General features: G+C 46.1%; 1 protein-coding gene across 1 annotated transcript in view; it reads left to right on the forward strand.

Moving 5' to 3' along the window:
• Window positions 1–7,686, forward strand: part of TRIM71 (tripartite motif containing 71) — a 65,516-nt gene extending 57,830 nt beyond the window's left edge. Inside the window, exon 4 of the mRNA XM_079934741.1 lies at window positions 147–7,686. Coding sequence (XP_079790867.1) covers window positions 147–1,598 — 1,452 coding nt within the window. The 3' untranslated portion in view covers window positions 1,599–7,686. The remainder of the gene's footprint in view (window positions 1–146) is intronic.
• The last annotated feature ends 13,700 nt before the right edge of the window (window positions 7,687–21,386 follow it).

Consider the following 21,386-nt stretch of genomic DNA (forward strand, 5'->3'; position numbering starts at 1 on the left):
TTGGGGGAATGCAGACCAGATGTTTCTGCAGACCCTCCCTCGGTGTGAGGTTTCCCTCAGTTATGAGTATGTCAGCCAATGTGTTGTTTTCTGTCTTGGTTCTAAGCCTCTGTGTCCTCTCTCCCGGCTCTCACCTTTCCCTCCAGGTAGAGAAAATCCGCCAGGTGAAAGCCAAGTCCCTGTACCTGCAGGTGGAGAAGCTGCGGCAAAACCTCAACAAGCTGGAGAGCACCATCAGCGCCGTGCAGCAGGTCCTGGAGGAGGGGCGGGCGCTGGACATCCTGCTGGCCCGAGACCGCATGCTGGCACAGGTGCAGGAGCTCAAGACCGTGCGCAGCCTCCTGCAGCCCCAGGAGGACGACCGGGTCATGTTCACACCCCCTGACCAGGCCCTCTACCTCGCCATCAAGTCCTTCGGCTTTGTCAGCAGCGGGGCCTTCGCGCCGCTCACCAAGGCCACGGGCGACGGCCTCAAGCGGGCCCTCCAGGGCAAGGTGGCCTCCTTCACTGTCATCGGCTACGACCATGACGGGGAGCCCCGCCTCTCAGGAGGCGACCTCATGTCGGCTGTGGTCCTGGGCCCTGACGGCAACCTGTTTGGTGCGGAGGTGAGCGACCAGCAGAACGGGACATACGTCGTGAGCTACCGGCCGCAGCTGGAGGGCGAGCACCTGGTATCGGTCACCCTGTGCAACCAGCACATCGAGAACAGCCCCTTCAAGGTGGTGGTCAAGTCCGGCCGCAGCTACGTGGGCATCGGGCTCCCGGGCCTGAGCTTCGGCAGTGAGGGCGACAGCGATGGCAAGCTGTGCCGGCCCTGGGGCGTGAGCGTGGACAAGGAGGGCTACATCGTGGTCGCTGACCGCAGCAACAATCGCATCCAGGTGTTCAAGCCCTGCGGCGCCTTCCACCACAAGTTCGGCACTCTGGGCTCCCGGCCCGGGCAGTTTGACCGGCCTGCCGGTGTAGCCTGTGACACCTCCCGCAGGATCGTGGTGGCCGACAAGGACAATCATCGCATCCAGATCTTCACCTTTGAGGGCCAGTTCCTCCTCAAGTTCGGTGAGAAGGGCACCAAAAACGGGCAATTTAACTACCCTTGGGATGTGGCGGTGAATTCCGAGGGCAAGATCCTGGTCTCCGACACGCGGAACCACCGGATCCAGCTGTTCGGGCCCGATGGGGTCTTCCTGAATAAGTATGGCTTCGAGGGGGCTCTCTGGAAGCACTTTGACTCCCCGAGGGGGGTGGCTTTCAACCACGAGGGCCACTTGGTGGTCACCGACTTCAACAACCACCGGCTCCTGGTCATTCACCCAGACTGCCAGTCGGCCCGCTTCCTGGGCTCAGAGGGCACCGCCAATGGGCAATTCCTGCGCCCACAGGGCGTGGCCGTGGACCAGGAGGGGCGCATCATCGTGGCCGATTCCAGGAACCACCGGGTGCAGATGTTCGAGTCCAACGGCAGCTTCCTGTGCAAGTTTGGCGCTCAGGGCAGTGGCTTTGGGCAGATGGACCGGCCCTCCGGCATCGCTGTCACGCCGGATGGGATGATTGTCGTGGTGGACTTTGGCAACAATCGAATCCTCATCTTCTAATCACATTCCTAGGCTTCTGTGTTTGGGGTGCGCGTGTGTACGTCTCTCTCTCTCTCCCCCTTTTGAAATTCAAAGAAGAAACCGTCTCAGGGAAATTGCTTTTTTTTTTTTTTTTTAATTTTGTTTAAAGACAACAAGAAAAGTACAACATTGCTTATGTCCTACCTCATCTTTATTTTTTTACAGATGAATGTACGTATCTTTTCTGCAGGGATTGAGCCTGTGAAGTGATGATCTCTATCTACCTCAGAAACCTTTACATTTCCTTCTCCAACAGGCCCTCTGCCCTCCCACCCTCGCTCAGTGGAGTTCACGTTTCCTCTCCCCTCCGTGGGGCGTGACACGCACAAGCCTAGCATCTCTGTGGCTGGGAGGGTGCTGGATGTGTGCGGTGGGGTGCATTCTGTAGATTGAGCCAAGCAAACACAAGAAAACTACTAAGTTAAAAAGAAAAAAAACTATAACACGTGGAAAAATGGGATTTAAGATGCTTAATTGTAGAGTATTTGTGTTCTTGAGAATACTGTGTTTATGGGGTTAGGCTGTGTGGTGATCTTGATCTTTTTGGGAAAAATCTTTTTTTTTTTTTTTAATGCTGCAACAGTGAACTTCCTGTGTTCTTTTATACCTCAGTGTGTTTCTCAACCCGTTCAACATCAGTATCTTTTCTTATTCCTAGAAGAAGTGGCTGTGGCTTGCTAGCCAAGAAAAGCAGACCATTCCTATCTTAGGGTATGCAATCTTTGTTTCTTCTAAGGGAGTGTGTGTGTGTGTGTGTGTGTGCGTGTGTATGTATGTGTGGGTGTGAAGCCACCTTACACCAAAATAGTAAAAATGCTATACCACCTCCCAAAGAACTTTTTCTTTTCACACTTTGGTTTCTGAAAAATAGATGTAGTTCAGGATTTTTGATTAAAAGTATTCTCAGAAGTTGTGTTTTTAGTTTGCTGTTGGTTATAAAGAATTAAGTAGAAGAAGAAAATTACCCTCCTTCTCAGAAAGAGGATTTTCAGGCATGTGGCGTGTGGACATTGAGTGGGTGGATGGGCACGCGTGTGCTGAGTTGGTCAGCAGAGAGCATGAGACACAGGCAAGGGACCCCCAGACTGCAGTTGAATGTTGTTCTCTTAATGTTAGGCATTTCTTTTCCTAAGAAGAGTAGGCAAAGGAATGAACTTTTGTTTTAAAAGCACAATTTTTTCCTGCTTTGGAAGTTCAGGGAAATAGAATGTTTTAAAGTCAAGTTTATGGGAACAGCCCATCCCCACACCCTCTTCTCGGGTCACTTTTACAGAGTGGTCTGCTCCCAAGCCACGGAGCACGGTAAACGTGAATTTTCCCCCTAAAGGCCTTTGAATGTAAAGGATTTGTAAACCACGTTGCCCCAACCGGAAAAACGTATAGGAAATGAAACCTCTTGTTCAACCTGTATCTCGGTACCAAAGAATGAAAATTTATTAAGCCAGGCTCCCACTGCAGAAACATGGGATGGCATCCGTCACTTTACAGGGTGGGTTTGTCGTAAGCTGGACTTGGGTGCAGAACCTTGTGCTTCTGGGCGTTAACTGTCTTTCAAATACTGAAATGAGAACCAAATTCCAGAGCACTACAGGAGAAAGAGGTGCTCTCAGATGGCAGTGGCTTCCAGGACACTTCTTGTTTAAACTGGAAGACTAACAGATCAGTTTCTATCCCTGTATTTAAGAGAAATTCCTCTTGCAATATGGATAGAGTTTTTAACGAACAGACTAACAAGTGGATAGATTGTTTTTGTCATCCCCCCCCCCAAAAAAAAAAAGGAGGTGATGGGGACCAGTGTAGCAAGCCAATCAAACTGCTTTTCCCATCCAGCTCTTTTGGATATTTAATTTACCACTTCCTGGTCCCCTGTGTCTTCCCATTGCTTTAGTTCTGGGGTTTCTGAGTGACCAAGATGGGGGAAACCTTGTTGCATAAAGGAGAACCACATGCAATAAAGGATCCAAAAACTGGAAAGTAGTTTCAAACTGCTGTTGCCCAGCTGCTGTGTTTCAGGGTGGGAAGGTGCCAGGGGATCTTGTTATGTAAAAGCATTTCTTCTTTTATTGAAGAATTTAATAGTCATTCCCTCTCTAATAGTGAATCCATCTCTAATTCCTATTCAGTTGCCTTTTATGTTGCCCCTAAGTTCGAAGTTCTTTGACTGGTAAAGAGATCACGTAATTAAACATTTTTAATTGTTTTTTATTTTGGAATAACTTGGTGCTGAACCTCCTCCTCTCAATCCCCCTGCCCCCTAAATAATCCCCCTTTAAACACCAAAGACAACTGGTTTTAAATGATTAAAAATTTTTTTAATTGAAAAAAAAAGTATCTTAAATTCTTTAAAATGTTCTCAGAAACTCAGGTCATGATTATGGCTAAGCTATTTCCAGTAGTCAATACCTTTGATTATTCTGTCTTCATTTTCATCATCTTCACTCTTAACCTTTCCTTCCCAGTTTCCCCATATGTGGGGAAATATTGGAACCTGAGTGAGAAATTTCCTTGGTGAGTAGCAGCAACCAGAGCTGCTTATTTAACATTTTTTTGTGGATTTGGTTGTAAAGCCAGGGTTTCCACATGTGGCTAAAATGATTAGGGCTTAATAGACTATTCAGTTTGCCTGCTTAAGGCAACCAGGTCCCCTCCTTGAAATGAACGTGTCTCTGGGTGATAACTGCCGCTTTACTCTCTGTAAAAGGTACGTCTCCTTACATTTTCTGCACCCAAAGTTGTGCATCGCTGCCATTTGAGAAACATGGTCACACTTGGGAAGCTTTTGTTTTTAAAATATTGCCATCTGTGGCTGCCCCAGATTGACTGCTGACCCACAGGGATTGGTGCAAAGCACCTCCAGAGTGTGCTTCTTGTAGTGTGGAAGAGAGATGAGAAAAGCCAGCATTTGGACCTCCCTAGTGTGAGAGAGAACAAGTGTTTATCAATGCGTGTCTCCTGCCCATTATGGGGTGATGCTAGGGTAGCAGGAATTGGGTCAAAGAGGGTGTCTTTAACGTGGTGAAAAGATAAGGTCCTGGGTGCTGTGAGGGAGGAGGATAAAATGTTTCTCTTGAGGAAATGTGATATTGAGACCATAGTCCCCAGGTATGTCTGATCTGGTCAGGGGGTGGGGTGAGGTGTAAGGTCAGTATATGGTTTGAGATGCCAATTGGATTTGGATGTATAGGTTTGGATATTGAGATGGCTAAAGGAAATCTAAATAACCCACAGATACAAGCCACTTTTGGTTGATACCAACTTAACGTTTCAGAAGTGTTACTGTTTTTCGTTATGGTGGTTTTGTTTTTGTTTTTGAAATAATTCCTCTGTGAAATTGGTCACGAGAAGCAATGCTGTCTGAGAACCTGTGCTGTGTGGTGGCTGGCAGGTGGCATGCAAGTTGGCTGGAGCCCAGTGGCCCAAACAGTACCCCCAAGTGCACTAACTCTTTGATGGATGGATGCCCTTTTAAGTCTAACTTATTTGGGGAGTCGGGGAAACACCTACAAGGGTACCATAAATGGAATCTAAATTACGCACTGGGCCAAAAAAAAGTTGCCAGATGGAAGGCACTTTGTAATGGGGCTGTAAGAGAATAGCATGAGATTGGCTCAGTCTGCTTTATTCTAGTTAAGCCAAAGCTTAATGATCGGAGGCAGGAGGTCTTCTGGGCTTGAAGCAGCAGAATACTGTTGTATGTGTGTCGTCTTCCTCTTTGGAAGATTCTAAGATTGCTGTGTTCTGGTAGATAGTGAAAGATATGCCAAAGTTATAGGCTTGTTTTTCTGTTTAAAAAAAGAAGAAGAAGAAATCCAATGGTGCCAAAAAGTATTTATTTAAAACATCACTCTTACTGAGTTTCCAACAGTCTGGGGCTGTATAAAAGTCATAGTCTTGTACTTGCGTGTGATGGAATCGTGGAGCCTGGCCCTCTTGAGGCGCCCTGGCCTCCCTGGGCTGGGCTGCCTGTGGGCCAGGGCACAGGACACACACACCAACCACTCCATCCCACACCATCTGCTTTTGTTTAGTTTCTACCTCACTTTTGGTGAAAGTCATCTACCTCATGTTAGTATCTGACGGGTCTCTGAATAGTATTAATCCACCGGGGAGTGGGTAGGAGTGGAGAGCTACCTCGAGAAGAAAATGTTTTCATAAATCCAGAACTGACTTCTCACAGGAGAAGCGTCTGATTGACCTTGGAAAAGAAACTTTGAAACCAAATAGTCCTATACAGACAAATGTAGTCATAAATCCAAGTATTTCTTACCAATCTGGCTTTTTTCCCCCACCAGGAGTTATGCACACCGTTACCACATTGTTCAGTGTTCTGAAACCACGGGTTCATCTGACCTTTTTGAGGACTTATCTGCAAATGAAGACCTTTAGGTCTTTTTTTTTTTTTCTCTTCAAGAGAAAAAATATCTGTATTTTGAATGTCTGAAAATACACCCTTTTAGGAGCAATTCTAAGGGTCTAGTTGGGAACATCACCTATTGGAAAGGAATGAACATCCTTGAGACCTCGTGATTGTATTTGTACCCTTTCTGGACCCAGCAGGATGTCCCTCACCATGGCATTGCAGCAATCACTGTCTTACTGAGCAGTGATGGTGAAGTGTGTGTGTTGCTCTTTTGTGTTTGATTTTTTTTTTTTTTCCCCTACCAAAGGTAACATGTTCTTTGACGGGTTATTCTTTTCCTTTGCCTGTTTATTAAATACTTGATAAAGTTGAGAAGCACATTACCATGATATACTGTATTGCCTCTCCACCTCTCTTCCCCCCTCGCTTAATTTTTGTTTTGGTTGGAAGAGAGCATCCTTAAGACCACTGTCATTATTGTGAATTTGGTTTGTAAATGTCATGGTGAAGAAATACCTCAATGATGCCTATTTTAAAAACCGATCTTACGGGTTAACAAGCCAGCCTGGTGGGATGTTTTCCATCATCATTTAACCAGTAATGGTTCTAAAAGTTTTGTGTATCCACATGGTCGTAGACCTCCTTTTAATGATTGTATTAACTTACAAGCTCAGGTAGTATTTTTCTTAAGGCTCTATCTCAGAGCACACTGACTGAATGTTAATGTGTGTAGCAAAGTGTTTACTTTCTTTAAATAACCAGCTCTGGAATAGTTCTTTGTGTTTCTAGCAGTCTGTGTAGTTGTCTTTTCAGAGGAGGATTTTTCACATTTCTGGGGTGTTCTTGTTTCTAGGACAGTAAGATTTCTTTCTTTTCTTCTTTTCCCCTAAATTCAATGCAGGTGAGAGGGTGGGAGGGTAAGGGCTGTTGTTTTTAACTAGCATGTTAGGTATATTCGGGTGGGTGGGAAGGTCGTTTGTATTTTTTTAAATGAATCTTGCTTAATACTGTCCATTAGCTGTCATGCCCGGTCAGCAAAATGTTTTAATTTTAAAGCGTAGAAAATACATGGCTTCGTTGAGGGTTTTTTGTTTTTGTGAGAAAAGTAAATGCAAAAATTGGAGAAATTAACATGGGCATGTTGCCTTCATGTTAGAATGACTAAGGTCAGAGTTTTTTTTTTTTTAATTTGTCCAAGGCAGACATGTAAGGGATATGCACCACCAGACTAACTGCCCGGGCCACAGAAACCATGCTGCAAGCCCACCTGGGTGCTGACTGCCTCTTGACACTTTTAAAAATGGGCATCGCGGTGGTGGTGCGGATCCCGTCAATTAAGTGGAGAATGGGGAAACAAAGGTTTTTCCCCCAAACCTTTAAGGTAGGTTTTTGTTTGGGGTGGGTTTTTTTTTTTCTCCTACCCTCTGGATTTTTACTTTTAAATCTTAAGTGATATACTGCAGGCCTCAGGCATGACAGGCAATGAGCAGGTGAAGAACCAGTGGAAAAGTGTTCAAAAACTCCTGTGTTAGCTAACAGGCTTCTGAATGTATCGCTCTGGTCCACAGAGAAGGCTGGAGAAGGTAGCAAGGAGATGCTGTATCAGCTACTGCAGCCTTAAAACAAAGTTGGTGTCTCTTTGGACTTTAAAATTGTTCCTATGCAGCTTATTTTATTTTTGTTTAATCAAATAAACAAGAGGGTTTTTCCATGGAAAGAGTGTGTCTGTGTCATCCTTTAATTGAGAATAAATAAGGGTGTGTACACTGCCCATCATGAAAGGGAGTCTCTGATGCATGGCCTAGAGGTTGTACCCTGGTCAGTGGGTCAGATTGGGTCCATGCGGTTATTTCAGAACAGGTGGATACCAGCATTTTAAACGAGGACATGTTAGAGCTTAAATGCTTAAAATCTGGACTTTCAGATTCTTGGGAAGTTTCAGATCTGGCAGCCACAGGCCTGTCTTCTCCCAAGAAGCTGAGTAGCAGATGTCCCTTTAGAGGGACAAGTATGTGATTTCCCAATTACCACAGCCCCCCACCCTGTTTTCCCACAGATGCCACCCCCCAGGTGGGCACTGGCCTAATAACTATTACTCTGTCTGGGTTGGGAGGAACTACTTGGATGTGAACTCCAGCCAAGGGGACGTGAGCAACTTGCCCAAGTGCCTCTTTGCTGGCAGGGTACCATAGATGCCAGGAGGATGAAGAAGACTCTTCTCTGGCGCTCTATGTGTTCACAGCTTACTAGGAGACCTCATTTTTCCCTGGAAAATTCATTTTTCACTGGGAAATTTTCCCCAACTTTGCTCACCTGCTTTCTGTGTCTGATCAGTCTTAGGTTTAACCTCTGAATGGAGTGTCTGGCAAGCCACCACACTGGATTCCACTCTCCACCCCCGGCACGTTTTCCCCTGTTGTATGTCCCTTCCCAGCTGTGATAGCGTGTACAGAAGTTCCAGTGGTGGTAGGTCCTACCCCTGCTGTACAGGACCCTCCTTCCTAAAGTGCCAGGTGTCAGCACCTGGCATAGGGAACCTCTCCACTTCAGCCCATGTTGGCATTGAGCATTTAAAGTGCTTTGTGCCCACTGGTTGCTTCAGCTTCAAAATTGTGACCCATCCTGAGTAGCAGTTTCCTCAGAGACTCAAGATAGGGGTGTATGACTTAATGGACTCTGGACTCCATTCCCCATTTCCTTTTTCAGGCCTCTCGCTTTTATTTCCCTTTTACTCCTAGCTGAACACAATGGGAGACTTTTGAACATAGAAAGCTGGATGGACGCACTTTTGTGTTTTTTTTAACGGAAGAAATCTTTAATCCTCTGAAAGCCCCAGGAGAAGCTGCCAATAAAATGAAGCAGGGCTTCCCTGGGGCACAATGGTTAAGAATCCGCCTGCCAATGCAGGGGACGTGGGTTCGAGCCCTGGTCCGGGAAGATCCCACATGCCACGGAGCAACTCAGCCCGTGCGCCACACCTACTGAGCCTGCGCTCTAGAGCCCACGTTCCACAACTACTGAAGCCCACATGCCTAGAGCCTGTGCTCTGCAACAAGAGAAGCCACCACAATGAGAAGCCCACGCACTGCAATAAAGAGTAGCCCCTGCTCACTGCAGCTGGAGAAGGCCTGTGCACAGCGAAGACCCAATACAGCCAAAAATAAAAACAAATTAAAAAAAAAAATGAGGCAGAACCCACTTAGGAGGGAAGTGCAGAGAAGGAAAATTCTAGAAAGAATCGGTGCTTGATCTTCAGCCCTCCCTGGTTCCTCCAGTCTCTTCCAGGAGATTCAGGTGAGTTTTGAGGGACCTAAACCTTCTAAGGGTGACTACAGCCCTCTGCAGCTGGCCGTGGGGCTGCCAGTAATCAGAATATATGGAGTAATGGGAACCCTCATACATTGCTGGTACTACAAACACTTTGAAACACAATTTGGCAGTTCTTCAAGGCTCCTCAGGACACAGCAATGCCATTTCAAGGTATATATCCACAAAAACTGAAGACAGGAAAAAAAAAACAGAACTGAAGACATGTCCTCACAAAAACTAGTACAGGAATGTTCATAGTAACAATAATAGCCAAAAAAGTGGAAACAACCCTTTAAATGTCCCTCACCTGATGACTAAACAAAATGAAATATTATTATTACAGTGGAATATTATTCAGCCTCAAAAAGGAATGGAATAGTGATACATGTGAACCTTGAAAACGTAAGTGAAAGAAGCCAGGTACCATACATGATTTCATATACATGAAATATTCAAAGCAGGCAAATACATAGAGTCAGGAAGTTGTTGCCAAGGGCTGGGAGGTTGGGGGAAATTGGCAATGACTGCTATTAAGTTTACTTTTTCTGGTAAGACTTTGTTTTTGTTTTATTCTTGGCCGCACTGTGTGGCTTGCTTAGTTTCCCAACCAGGGATCGAAACGGCCCCAGCAATGAGCCTGCTGAGTCCTAACCACTGGACCGCCACGGAATCCCCAAGAGTTTTTTTTTCTTTTTAAGAGCAGTTTTAAGTTCATAGCAAAATTGAGAGGAAGGTACAGAGATTTTCCATAGGCCTCCTACCTCCACAGGCAAGCATAACCGTCCCCCGTGATCCACATCCTCCTGGGATTTCTTTTGGGGATGTTGGAAATGTTCTAGAATTAGGCAGTGGGGGGATGGTTTTACAACTATGTGGGTGAATTCTATGGTATATGAATAATCTCAATATGAAAAGGCACAGGAAACCAATCAATACATCTGACTACATTGAAAACCTGTTTAAGGAATTCCCTGGCTGTCCAGTGGTTAGGACTCAGTTCTTTCACTGCCAGGGACCGGGTTCTATCCCTGCTCTGGGAACTGAGATACCACAAGATGCGCGGTGAGGCCAAAAAAAAAAAGAAAAGGTTAAAAAAAAAAAAAAAAAGAACCAAAAAAACCCTTCTGTTTAAATGAAAAGGTCTGATTGCCTTTTCTGTACTTGCATTGGGAAGGTCATGTGACTAGCCTGTCCCAAAGGTTGTGAGCGGCAGTGATATGGTGCCACTTCCTAAGGGGAGTATTTCATCAGTAGGGTGAGCCCTTGCTGAGCTCTGGTCCCTCTCCCAGGGCCACAGGCAATATCCTAAGGAAGGCAGCATCACCAGCCAGTATCTGGGAGTGAGGCAGACACATCCAGTGAACAACCATGGATGTACATGTGATCAAAATGTGTACAGTTGTTATTTTAAAAATCTTTTTTAAAAATCTGTCCAGGATTGATCCCTGGTTGGTAATTGAAGATCCTACATACTGCATGGCACGCCCAAAAAAAAAAAAAAAAAAAAATCTATCCAATGAACAACATAAAAAATTGAAAGCATTTTCTTCTGGGAGAAGATATCTATAATGGTGTAAGAGGGTATAGGACTTACCCGGTGGCACAGTGGTTAAGAATCCACCTGCCAATGCAGGGGACACACGTTCGAATCCTGGTCCGGGAAGATCCCACATGCCGTGGAGCAACTAAGCCCATGTGCCACAACTACTGAGCCTGCACTCTAGAGCCCATGTGCCACAACTACTGAGCCTACATGCAACAACTACTGAAGCCCATGTGCCTAGAGCCCGTGCTCTGCAATGAGAGAAGCCACCACAATGAGAAGCCTGAGCACTGCAATAAAGAGTAGCCCTGCTCGCTGCAACTAGAGAAAGCCAGCGTGCAGCAACAAAGACCCAACACAGCCAAAAATAAATAAAAATTAATTAATTAATTAATAAAAGAAGGTATAAGTAACAACAAATAATATCCAGAATATTTAAAGAACTACAATAAGGAAAATATAGCCCAATTAAAAAAAACAGGCAAAGGATGTGATTAAGTAATTAAGTAATGTACAGGGTTCAGGGACTTCCCTGGGTGCAGTGGTTAAGACTCTGCACTCCAAATGCAGAGGGCCACAGTTCAATCCCTGGTCAGGAAACTAGATCCCACATGTGTTCCGCAACTAAGAGTTTGCATGCCGCAGCTAAGGAGCCCACTTGCCAAACTAAGTCCTGGCAGAACCGAATAAATAAATAAATTTTTTAAAAAAAGTAATTTACAGAGTTCAACTGCAGTAGAGCTCAGACAAATAACAAACTAAACAAAAATAAGATACCATTTCACACCCATAACTTTGATAAAAATGTAAAAGTCTCATAGCAAGTGTTGGTGAGAAATGAGAACTACATAGCTGGTGGGAGTGTACAACCCTTACTTAGTAGGGGAATTTGTCAATATCTAGTAAAATGGGAGATGTGGGTGTGCACTAAGACCCAGTACTTTCACCTGCAAGAGTGTGTTGTGGAGAGATTCTAGCACAGAACATGAGAAGAGTACATGCGATATATTTATTCAATGGAAGCCAAAATGAATGACCAGGAGCTAACTGTGGGTATGTTTAAAAGTCAAAGGAGCTAGTTCCAGGGTGACTTTACAGTACACCTTTTACATGTTTGAAAAAAGCTCAAAACAATACTGCATATTCGTTATAGATCTGGTTTTTGTTCAGGCAGCATTATGTGGCTTGGTGGGTTACAACAGGGGCCGCCAACCACCGGGTGTGGACCGGTACTGGTCTGCAGCCTGTTAGGAACCGGGCTGCACAGCAGGAAGTGAGTGGTGGGCGAGTGATCGAAGCTTCATCTGCTTCTTCCCATCTTTTGCATTACCGCCTGAACCACATCCCACCCCTCCCCCACCCCGGTCCCTGGAAAAGTTGTCTTCCACGAAACTGGTCCCTGGTGCCAAAAATATTGGAGACCGCTGGGTTACAAGATGGATTTCTTGCTGGATGAGCAAGTTGTAAAATTGAAAGCAATTAATCCCCTTATGGCTACTAAAAAGGGAGAGTGACCAAGAAGATGAAGAAAACCTCAGAACTTCTGTTTTCCCTTTTCCTCCAGTATAGATCCTGACTTGCTCATAAAACATGACAATAAAAAGCAGAAATAGGGCTTCCCTGGTGGCGCAGTCGTTGAGAGTCCGCCTGCCGATGCAGGGGACACGGGTTCGTGCCCTGGTCCGGGAAGATCCCACATGCCGCGGAGCGGCTGGGCCCGTGAGCCATGGCCGCTGAGCCTGAGCGTCCGGAGCCTGTGCTCCGCAACGGGACAGGCTACAACAGTGAGAGGCCCGCGTACCGCAAAAAGAAGAAATATGAGAACAATAATGGCAGAACTTTGCATTTCTAGAAAGAATAGGATGGGGTATAAAATGGGGTAAAATGTGGTATATAGGGACTTCCCTGGTGGTCCAGTGGTTAAGAATCTGCCTTCCAATGCAGAGGACGCAGGTTCAATCCCTGGTCAGGGAACTAAGATCCCACATACCGTGGGGCAACTAAGCCCCCATGCAGCAACTACACAGCCCATGTGCTCTGGAGCCCATGTGCCACGACTAGAGAGAAGCCTGCATGCCGAAACGACGAGCCCACATGCCACAATGAAGGATCCTGTGTGCCACAGCTAAGACCCAATGCAGCCAAAAATAAATAAATAAATAGATAGATAAATAAAATGGAGTATACAGCTATTAAGAAATTTCCTTTCCATGAGTGATATATGACTCCCTACCATCCCTCCATTCTCCTCAGACATGTTGTAAGTTTTGTTTTCTCTACCTTTGACATCTATTCTTTCTCCCTAAGTGTATAGTGCTAGACTTACTTGTGCTTAAAAGTGAGTTTTATGTCTCCTAGGCAACAGTACTAGTTATTAAAATTTAATAATGAGCACCAGAACAAATCACAGTAAACATATAATCTGGTGGGATATTTAGAAAATCAAATTTTAGAGACTAGCCTTTTTATTTCAAAAATTGAGGTATAATTTACATATAATAAATTTCACTCTTTTTGGTTTACATTTCTGTGAATTTTGACAAACGTACGTAGTCATGTAACCAACACCACAAGCAAGATAGAGGCCAGTACCATCCCCCCCAAATTCCTCCAGTGCCTCTGTAGTCAACCTCTACAGCACCCTTAGCCCAGCCAGTCACTGGGCTTTTAATTTGTTTTTTTTTTTTTCCTTTTTCAAAATGTCACCTAAATAGAGTCATTTGATTCAGGACTAGCACTTCTGAATTAATGGTAGGCCCACAAGAGTAATGAGAGTTTAGGCGATGGTGACCTAAATTGTTTTCATACTCTTTGAGGATGAACCTACCAAGTATAAATTTTGAAAAGTAAAATGATACACACAATATAGAGTGTGCATGTGTCAAAGACATGTTCAGCTCATCAGTGAGGGAATGGCAGTGTTAAAGCTGGTTCAAAGAGGATATGAAGAGGGGCGAACACGTGTCAGCAGAAAAGGGAATGCTGGCATAAGATTGCAAAGTGAGTTACAAATCCACTTAATGTCTTTCAGGGCAGTGAGATCTTTGGGGTTATCTTTCCTATTGGACAGAAATCATTTTCACTCTTCCCCAAGTTAACATCTAACTCTAGAGAGAGAGCTTGGGCCTACTCAATAGTAAATAGTAAGTCAAATTTAAGTTACGGGCTTCCCTGGTGGTGCAGTGGTTGAGAGTCTGCCTGCCGATGCAGGGGACACGGGTTTGTGCCCCGGTCTGGGAAGATCCCACATGCCACGGAGCGGCTGGGCCCGTGAGCCATGGCCGCTGAGCCTGCGCGTCAGAGCCTGTGCTCCGCAACGGGAGAGGCCACAACAGTGAGAGGCCCACGTACTGCAAAAAAAAAAAAAATTTAAGTTATGTTTCTCTAGAGCATCACATGACCCTTAGGGCCTAAAAATTAAAGAAAATCCTTTGAAATACTAAATTCACTTATTATTCTCTTAAAAGGTGCCTCTGTCCTGGGTCCCACACTTCAGCAGTCTCCACTCTGGCTCTCCTCCAGCTGTGTCCCACACCACTGGGCAAGGAGTCCCAGTGGCCAAGGGCTGTCCCTTCTAGACCATGCTGCAAGACCTGGGGCCGCAGCTCAAATTACGTTAATGCTGCTTCTAAGGCCTGCACAGGTCCCTTCCCTAGAACTGCCTTCCTAGGGCAGACGGAGCCAGGTGTGGCCAAGGCATGGCTGTTTGCAGGATTGGGGGATAGGGAGCTAGGATGTGGGCTGAAGCACCCATATATTGTAAGAATATGGCTCATTTTAAAAATATATTTATTTATTTGGCTGTGCTGGGTTTTAGTTGCGGCACGTAGGATCTTCGTTGTCACGTGTGGAATCTTTAGTTGTGGCATGAGGGATTTTTAGTTGCAGCATGTGGGATCTAGTTCCCTGACCAGGGATCCAACCCGGGCCCCCTGCATTGGGAGTGCAGAGTCTTAACCACTGGACCGCAGGGCAGTCCCACAATATGGCTCCCTATGGTGGGGACAGCCATTTCTCCAAGAAACCCTGGTTCCTTGTATTGCAAACTGGTATTTAGAAACAAAAATCTGGGTGCAGAGTGGACTCACTTCTGCTGGAGTGTCATTGCTCTTAGGCTCTCTCGGCAGACAGCACTAGGACATATATTTATGTACATAGATGCACCTACACACATATCTATCTGTAATATACTAAAAACCTTGAGTTCATACTGATACTTCTGATTCTAGCCCAACATCACAGGCTTTATTCCAGTCTCCTTCCTTTCATTATTTGTAAGTTTCTTCACAGAGAGAGACCTGGGACTCATTATCTAAAATATACTTACTTATTTGCCCAGTCCTAGAATACATATATACTAGTTTCAGAAATGCTTCACCCATAGTCTTATGTAAAACAAATTTGCTACCTAAAATACCATATTGGTGTACAGTTCTTTTCATCTTTAGCCTTACAACTAAGGACCATGTTCCCTTCTACAAAAGGATTTGGGCTGTGTTGCCTCATTCCTTCTAATTCTTCATATCCAGGGAGTGGTCGTTTAGTTTGGGCATTGTCTAGGATGACTTAAAACCAGTTACAGGGAATTCCCTGGCGGTCCAGTGGTTAGGATTCCACTTCTACTGCAGGGGGCACAGTTTTGATCCCTGGTCGGGGAACTAAAATCCCGCAAGCTGTGTGGCGCAGCCAATAATAAATAAATTTTTTAAATGTGTTGTCTTAAAAAAAAAATGACAGTCTTCTCAGTTAGCTCACCATTTCCATTGTTGATCTTTTTTTTTCCCCAACAAGACTGATTTTGGGACTTCCCTGGTGGTTCAGTGGTTAAGAATCCGCCTTCCAATGCAGGAGATGTGGGTTCGATCCCTGGTTGGGGAACTAAGATCCCACATGTCACGGGGCAACTAAGCCCATGTACCACAACTACTGAGCCCACACGCTCTGGAGCCCACGCACCACAACAAAAGATCCCGTGTGCCACAACTAAGACCCAACGCAGCCAAAAAAAAGAAAGAAAAAAAAAGACTTTTTTTTTCTTTTTTTGTTTTAAGGTTATGTTATGACTTACACTTACTCTTGATCCCCCATGCCTAGTCTAGTGCTGGAATGAAGTCTTTCCTAGAAGAAATGAGGAGGTGGGGAATGTAGCCCTCTGGTGGGGAAGAAGATGTGTGGGTTTTGGAACTGGGTTTGGAGGTGAATATTCCTGCAACACTGACTGACAAATGTGAACATGACCTTGTTAGTCCAGTCAGACAGATGCATGATTTTGGCTGGGTATTCACCCACTTTTACCTCGTGGGTTCCATGACGTGAATGTACTTTCTGCTCAACCAAGCCCTTCTAGGGACTGCTGGGACAGGTGGCCTGATAACAACTTTGTTTCCTTGGGTGGGGTAATTTCCTAGTGTTTTACTCAAAAGATGTCAACTTTGATTTTAGTGACTGGAGACTTATCTTGGCAAATTTTACAGTCAAGCATTCCCAACATTTTTTTTAAAATGTTATTGAAGTGTAGTTGATAACATGTTTTAAGATGGCTATCATATATAACACTCAGAATTCTATTTCTAGTAATATGTGCTATCCTTGCTACAAAAGGCTAAAGACAGAGTATTTTCCCTGGACCGAGCTAACTATCATTGAATTGGAAACTTTTAACTTTTTTTTTTTTTTTTTTTTGGCCGTGCCGCTCAGCATGTGGGATCTTATTCCCCGACCAAGGATCAAACCCGTGCCCCTTGCAGTGGAAGTGTGCAGTCCTAACAACTGGACCACCAGGGAATTCCCAAAACTTTTAATTTTTTACACTGTGTTCTCAGTTAGCTCACCATTTCCAGGGAGAGACCCTACTGCCTGAGGAGAGTTCAGCAGCAGCCTGGACCACCTTCTCCCAGATGAGCCAGGGTTATCTTCGAGGAGCTGGCACCAGGACAAATTCTTAGCAAGAATAGGGTGGGCTGGGGACTGCAATACAGTCTCTAATTGGACTGAGAGATCTCATCAGGTTTGGGAACTCAGTTTAGGAATGTGCCTGTAACATTAAGGTCTGGGATGAGAATGAGGAGAGAAAGGGGGAGGGATCCACCCAGAACACGCTGTCCCACTGCCCTCATGCGGGGAGGGCTGGGCAGGTGCCAGAATGTCAAGGTTCCCAGCCAAGTCCGGCAGAATCCCCAGGAAACAGGCTCTGTCGTGACTCCAGCACCACTAGTATTGCTGCACCTTCCACATAGCAACATACTCTCTCCCAACAAGATCTCCCTCCAGGACATTTTTTCTAAAACAAGAGAGACCGAGATGCAGGCAGAAGCCCACTTTGGAGGAGTAGGAAACCACTGGAGACAGAGGAATGGCCTTTTCTGGGTGGGGCAGTTTGCCCATTTGTGACAGAGGCCAGGTAGCACTCTCCAGTGTTAAGGAGCCACTCCTTACTCATTTGGGTTCCTTTCTGCTTTAAATATTTTTATTCTTTTTTTCTTTGTATATATTTTAAAAATATTTTTATTCTTTCTTTTTTTCTTTATATGTATATATTTTTTTCTTAAATCTTTTTATTCTTGATCGTATCAGATATGCAGGTGTGTGTATGTGTGTGTGTGTGTGTGTGTATAGGTATGACTATGAACCGAAGAGTTCATTTTCATATTTGTCAGTTCTCCAGGAATCTCTGCCAACGCCACCCGTAACAAGCTGTGAAACTGAGCCCATCTTGTGTCTTCCCTGCCAGCTGGCTTCCTTCACCAACTTCCTCACACCTGCCAGGAGGACCTCCGTTGTCACACTCTCAGACTAGAGTTCTGGCAATGCCCTTTCGTTTATTCATTAGTATATTCTATAGTCAAATATTCAAATATTTCAACTCTCTTTGTTTTCTTTCTCATTTTTTACTAGCATTTATGACTAGCTTATTTTACCTTGTTTATTTTTATTTATTTATTTATTTTTTTTGCGGTACTTGGGCCTCTCACTGTTGTGGCCTCTGCCACAACAGTTGCGGATCACAGGCTCTGGACACACAGGCTCAGTGGCCATGGCTCACGGGCCCAGCTGCTCCGCGGCATGTGGGATCTTCCCGGACCAGGGCACAAACCCATGTCCCCTGCATCGGCAGGTGGACTCTCAACCACTACGCCACCAGGGAAGCCCTTACCTTGTTTATTGATCTGTCATTTTTATCCCCCCCCTATCTGTTTAGCTCACCTGCTGTTGTATTCCCAGGGCCTAGATAGTGTCCAGCATGGAATAAACACTCAATACATATTTGAAAAATGAATGGGGGACTTGCCTGGTGGCGCAGTGGTTAAGAGTCCGCCTGCCAATGCAGGGGACATGGGTTCGAGCCCTGGTCTGGGAAGATCCCACATGCCACGGAGCAACTAAGCCTGTGCACCACAACTACTGAGCCTGCGCTCTAGAGCCCGTGAGCCACAACTACTGAAGCCTGTGTGCCTAGAGCCCGTGCTCCTCAACGAGAGAAGCCAGGAGTGACGCCACTGCAATGAGAAGCTCGTGCACCGCAACGAATAGTAGCCCCCACTCGCCACAACTAGAGAAAGCCTGCGCGCAGCAAAGAAGACCTAATACAGCCATAAATAAATAAATACATAAATACATTAAAAAAAAGAAAAAGAATGGGGACTTCCCTGGTGGTCCAGTGGTTAGAATTCCGTGCTCCCACTGCCAGGGGCCTGGGTTCGATCTCTGGTCAGGGAGCTAAGATCCCACAAGCCCCACGGTGCGGCAAAAAAAAAAAAAAAAAAAAAAAAAGAATGACAGATCTATGTAAGGTATTTAGAATTTTGTAAGCAGTATTAATTCCAACTAATTATGTTTTTTGTTTCATCAGTCATCACTTCACTCTATGAATCATCTGCTCTGGAACACATATTTCTTGGACGCCTCTATGACCCAGGCACTGTTCCAGGTGCTGGGGATACTGCAGTGAACAATGTGGACCAAAGTCCTGCCCTCGTGCAGCTCACATACTGCATGCCCTGCTTCCAATCTCTCACTAGTTCCTGTCATTTCTCCTGAAATGATCCCATTCCTCTTTATTTCCTCTCTCACTGTGCTTCTCCCTTTATATGTAGAACCACAGCTTCTTTGCTCCCTGCTCTCTCTACTCTCCTGGCCTCACAGTCCCAGTGCCCATTTCCTCCTGTGTCCTATTGCCACACTGCCCAGAGGGGAGAGGGGTCTTGGAGCTCAGCTCAGTGGTTTGGCTTTGGTGGGCAGGATGATATGGGTGTAAGGATGGCTGAGACTTGGGGGGCTGGTTCTATGGCAGGTGCAGGAGGCCAGGGGGAGGGATGAGAAGCAAGAGACAAGCCCAGAGTGGGGACTGGAAATAGGTGGGAAGAGCTGAAGCGAAGAAAACTTGAGGGAAAACATGTTAGTGGAGACCTGGAAGGCTTGGTGACAGGTGGGATTGGAGGTTCATTCAGAGGTTCAGTGCCTTCTCCTGTGTCAGACAGGAGCCCAAACCCAGTGAGTGGTTCCAACCCCAGGCTCAAGACCTTTCTATATTTTCGTTCTGGCGAGTAAAGGGAGAGCTTCTCTCTCTTCTCCCCCAGATTTTGTCATCCAGACTTGGGGAAAGACCTTTGTGGGCACCAGACCAGAAATCCCAGATTTCAGAGGCCCCTAATTCAGGCACTGCTGCCTCCCCACAAGTGAAGCTGTCTTACCTTTGGGCTCACATTTCTCATCTCCTCCGTGCTAGGACACTGCACCTTCTTGATCTTTTTCTCCTCCAAATCTTTTTAGAACCAGGAGTGTTTGAGAAAGAGCAGCTGCTCTAGAGAACGTTAGAGAAAAATCAGTGTCCTCAGGGGACGACCAGATTTTAGTATTTGGTACTTAGTATGTTGAACGTGGAGGAAACACTGTGAGAGATGGTAGAGGATATTGGAGTGGTGTGGGAGAAGGCATTCCTGATGAAAGGCCATGAGGTCAAGGATGTACAGTGGAAGGGTTTGGGGGTGGTGGGCTTTTTTCCAAGGTTGAGCTGCCCTCCCTAACCCTAGAGATGTTCAGCCCAGTCCTCTCATTTTTAATTTATTTTAATTTATATTATTTATTTTTGGCCGTGTTGGGTCTTCGTTGCTGCGCACGGGCTTTCTCTAGTTGCTGTGAGCGGGGGCTACTCTTCATTGCGGTGCGCGGGCTTCTCATTGTGGTGGCTTCTCTAGTTGCGGAGCACGGGCTCTAGGTGCAGGGGCTTCAGTAGTTGTGGCACATGGGCTCAGTAGTTGTGGCTCGCAGGCTCTAGATCACAGGCTCGGTAGTTGTGGCGCACAGGTTTGGTTGCTCCGCGGCATGTGGGATCCTCCCGGACCAGGGCTTGAACCATTGTCCCCTGCACTGGCAGGCGGATTCTTAACCACTCTCCACCAGGGAAGTCCCAGTCCTCTCATGTTAAAGGCAAGGAGGCTTGGGGTCCAGAGGGGAAAATGCTGCCAAACTTCTTCCTTTCTCAGTCATAGGTTCCAAGGCTGGGGTAAAGTTTGAGGGGTCTTTTGGTCCAGCTCCAGACACAGCCTCTTCCCTCTGGACCCCTCCTTGCAGGGGGACCTCACCCCTAGCCAAGCCATTTTCCTGGGGCTTCCAACTGTTGGACCCAGTTCTGCCGATGTCATCCTGAGGGGCCTCCAATCTAGAAATGCCTTTTCCTAAAGAAGCCTAAATTTAGATACCAGAAGGTGCTACTAATCCCCCTTCCACTCCTCAGCCCCTGAACTCCTCACATTCTTCAGACAACTAGTTAGGGAAATGACGAGAGCCTGCGCTAGGTTTATCTGTCCCTTTACTTACAGTTCTAGTCATCCAACAATTTAAAGGGAGGCTTTTCCATCTTCCTCCCTTTCGTAGATGAGAAAGCTGATCTCAGAGGGGTTAATTCCCTTCCCTGAGGCCACAAAGCTTGGCGGTTGTGAAACCTGCTGTGAGTGAAGTTTGGCCTCGGACTCAGCCCTTGCAAGTTGTTAGTATGCAATCTGCCTCCACTTCCCGGGGCGAGACAAGCTCCTAGTCTGATGGGGTGGGGTGCGGGGTGGGCGGCACAAAGGCAGGGCAGTCTCAGTGCAGGATGACCAGGGCTGGTCTGCCTGAGTAAGATTCTCCCAGGTTGGAGGAAGCTTAGAGGAGAAGATGGCATTGCGTCGGCCTCTGAAGGAAGAACCGGAGTCAACTGGGAAGGAAAGCGAGAAGGGCATTTATGGCAGAGGAACCAGTGTGAATTCAGGCTTGGATATGCAGTAGCTCTCAGTCTCCTATTACTCACAGCGCTGAGCCTTGACAGCGCAACAGTGAGACGTCTAGATGTTCCCGTGGATCTCGCCCCATAGGAACCCACAAGACATGAGTCCTTTTGTTTGCCTTGACTGGCCGAGAGGCAGCCTCCCCTAGACGGGTTACTCCTACCGGGCTCTTGAGGCCGCCTGGGCGTGGATACACTTCGAGCGTGGAAGGAAAGAACACACTCCTTGGAGCCACAGCCTCTGGGCTCATTTGGCTCTGATTGGCTGCGAGACTCGCGCCTCCAGGCTAGCCA

This window comes from Stenella coeruleoalba (assembly GCF_951394435.1).
Source record: "Stenella coeruleoalba genome assembly, chromosome: 10".
NCBI lineage: Eukaryota > Metazoa > Chordata > Mammalia > Artiodactyla > Delphinidae > Stenella > Stenella coeruleoalba.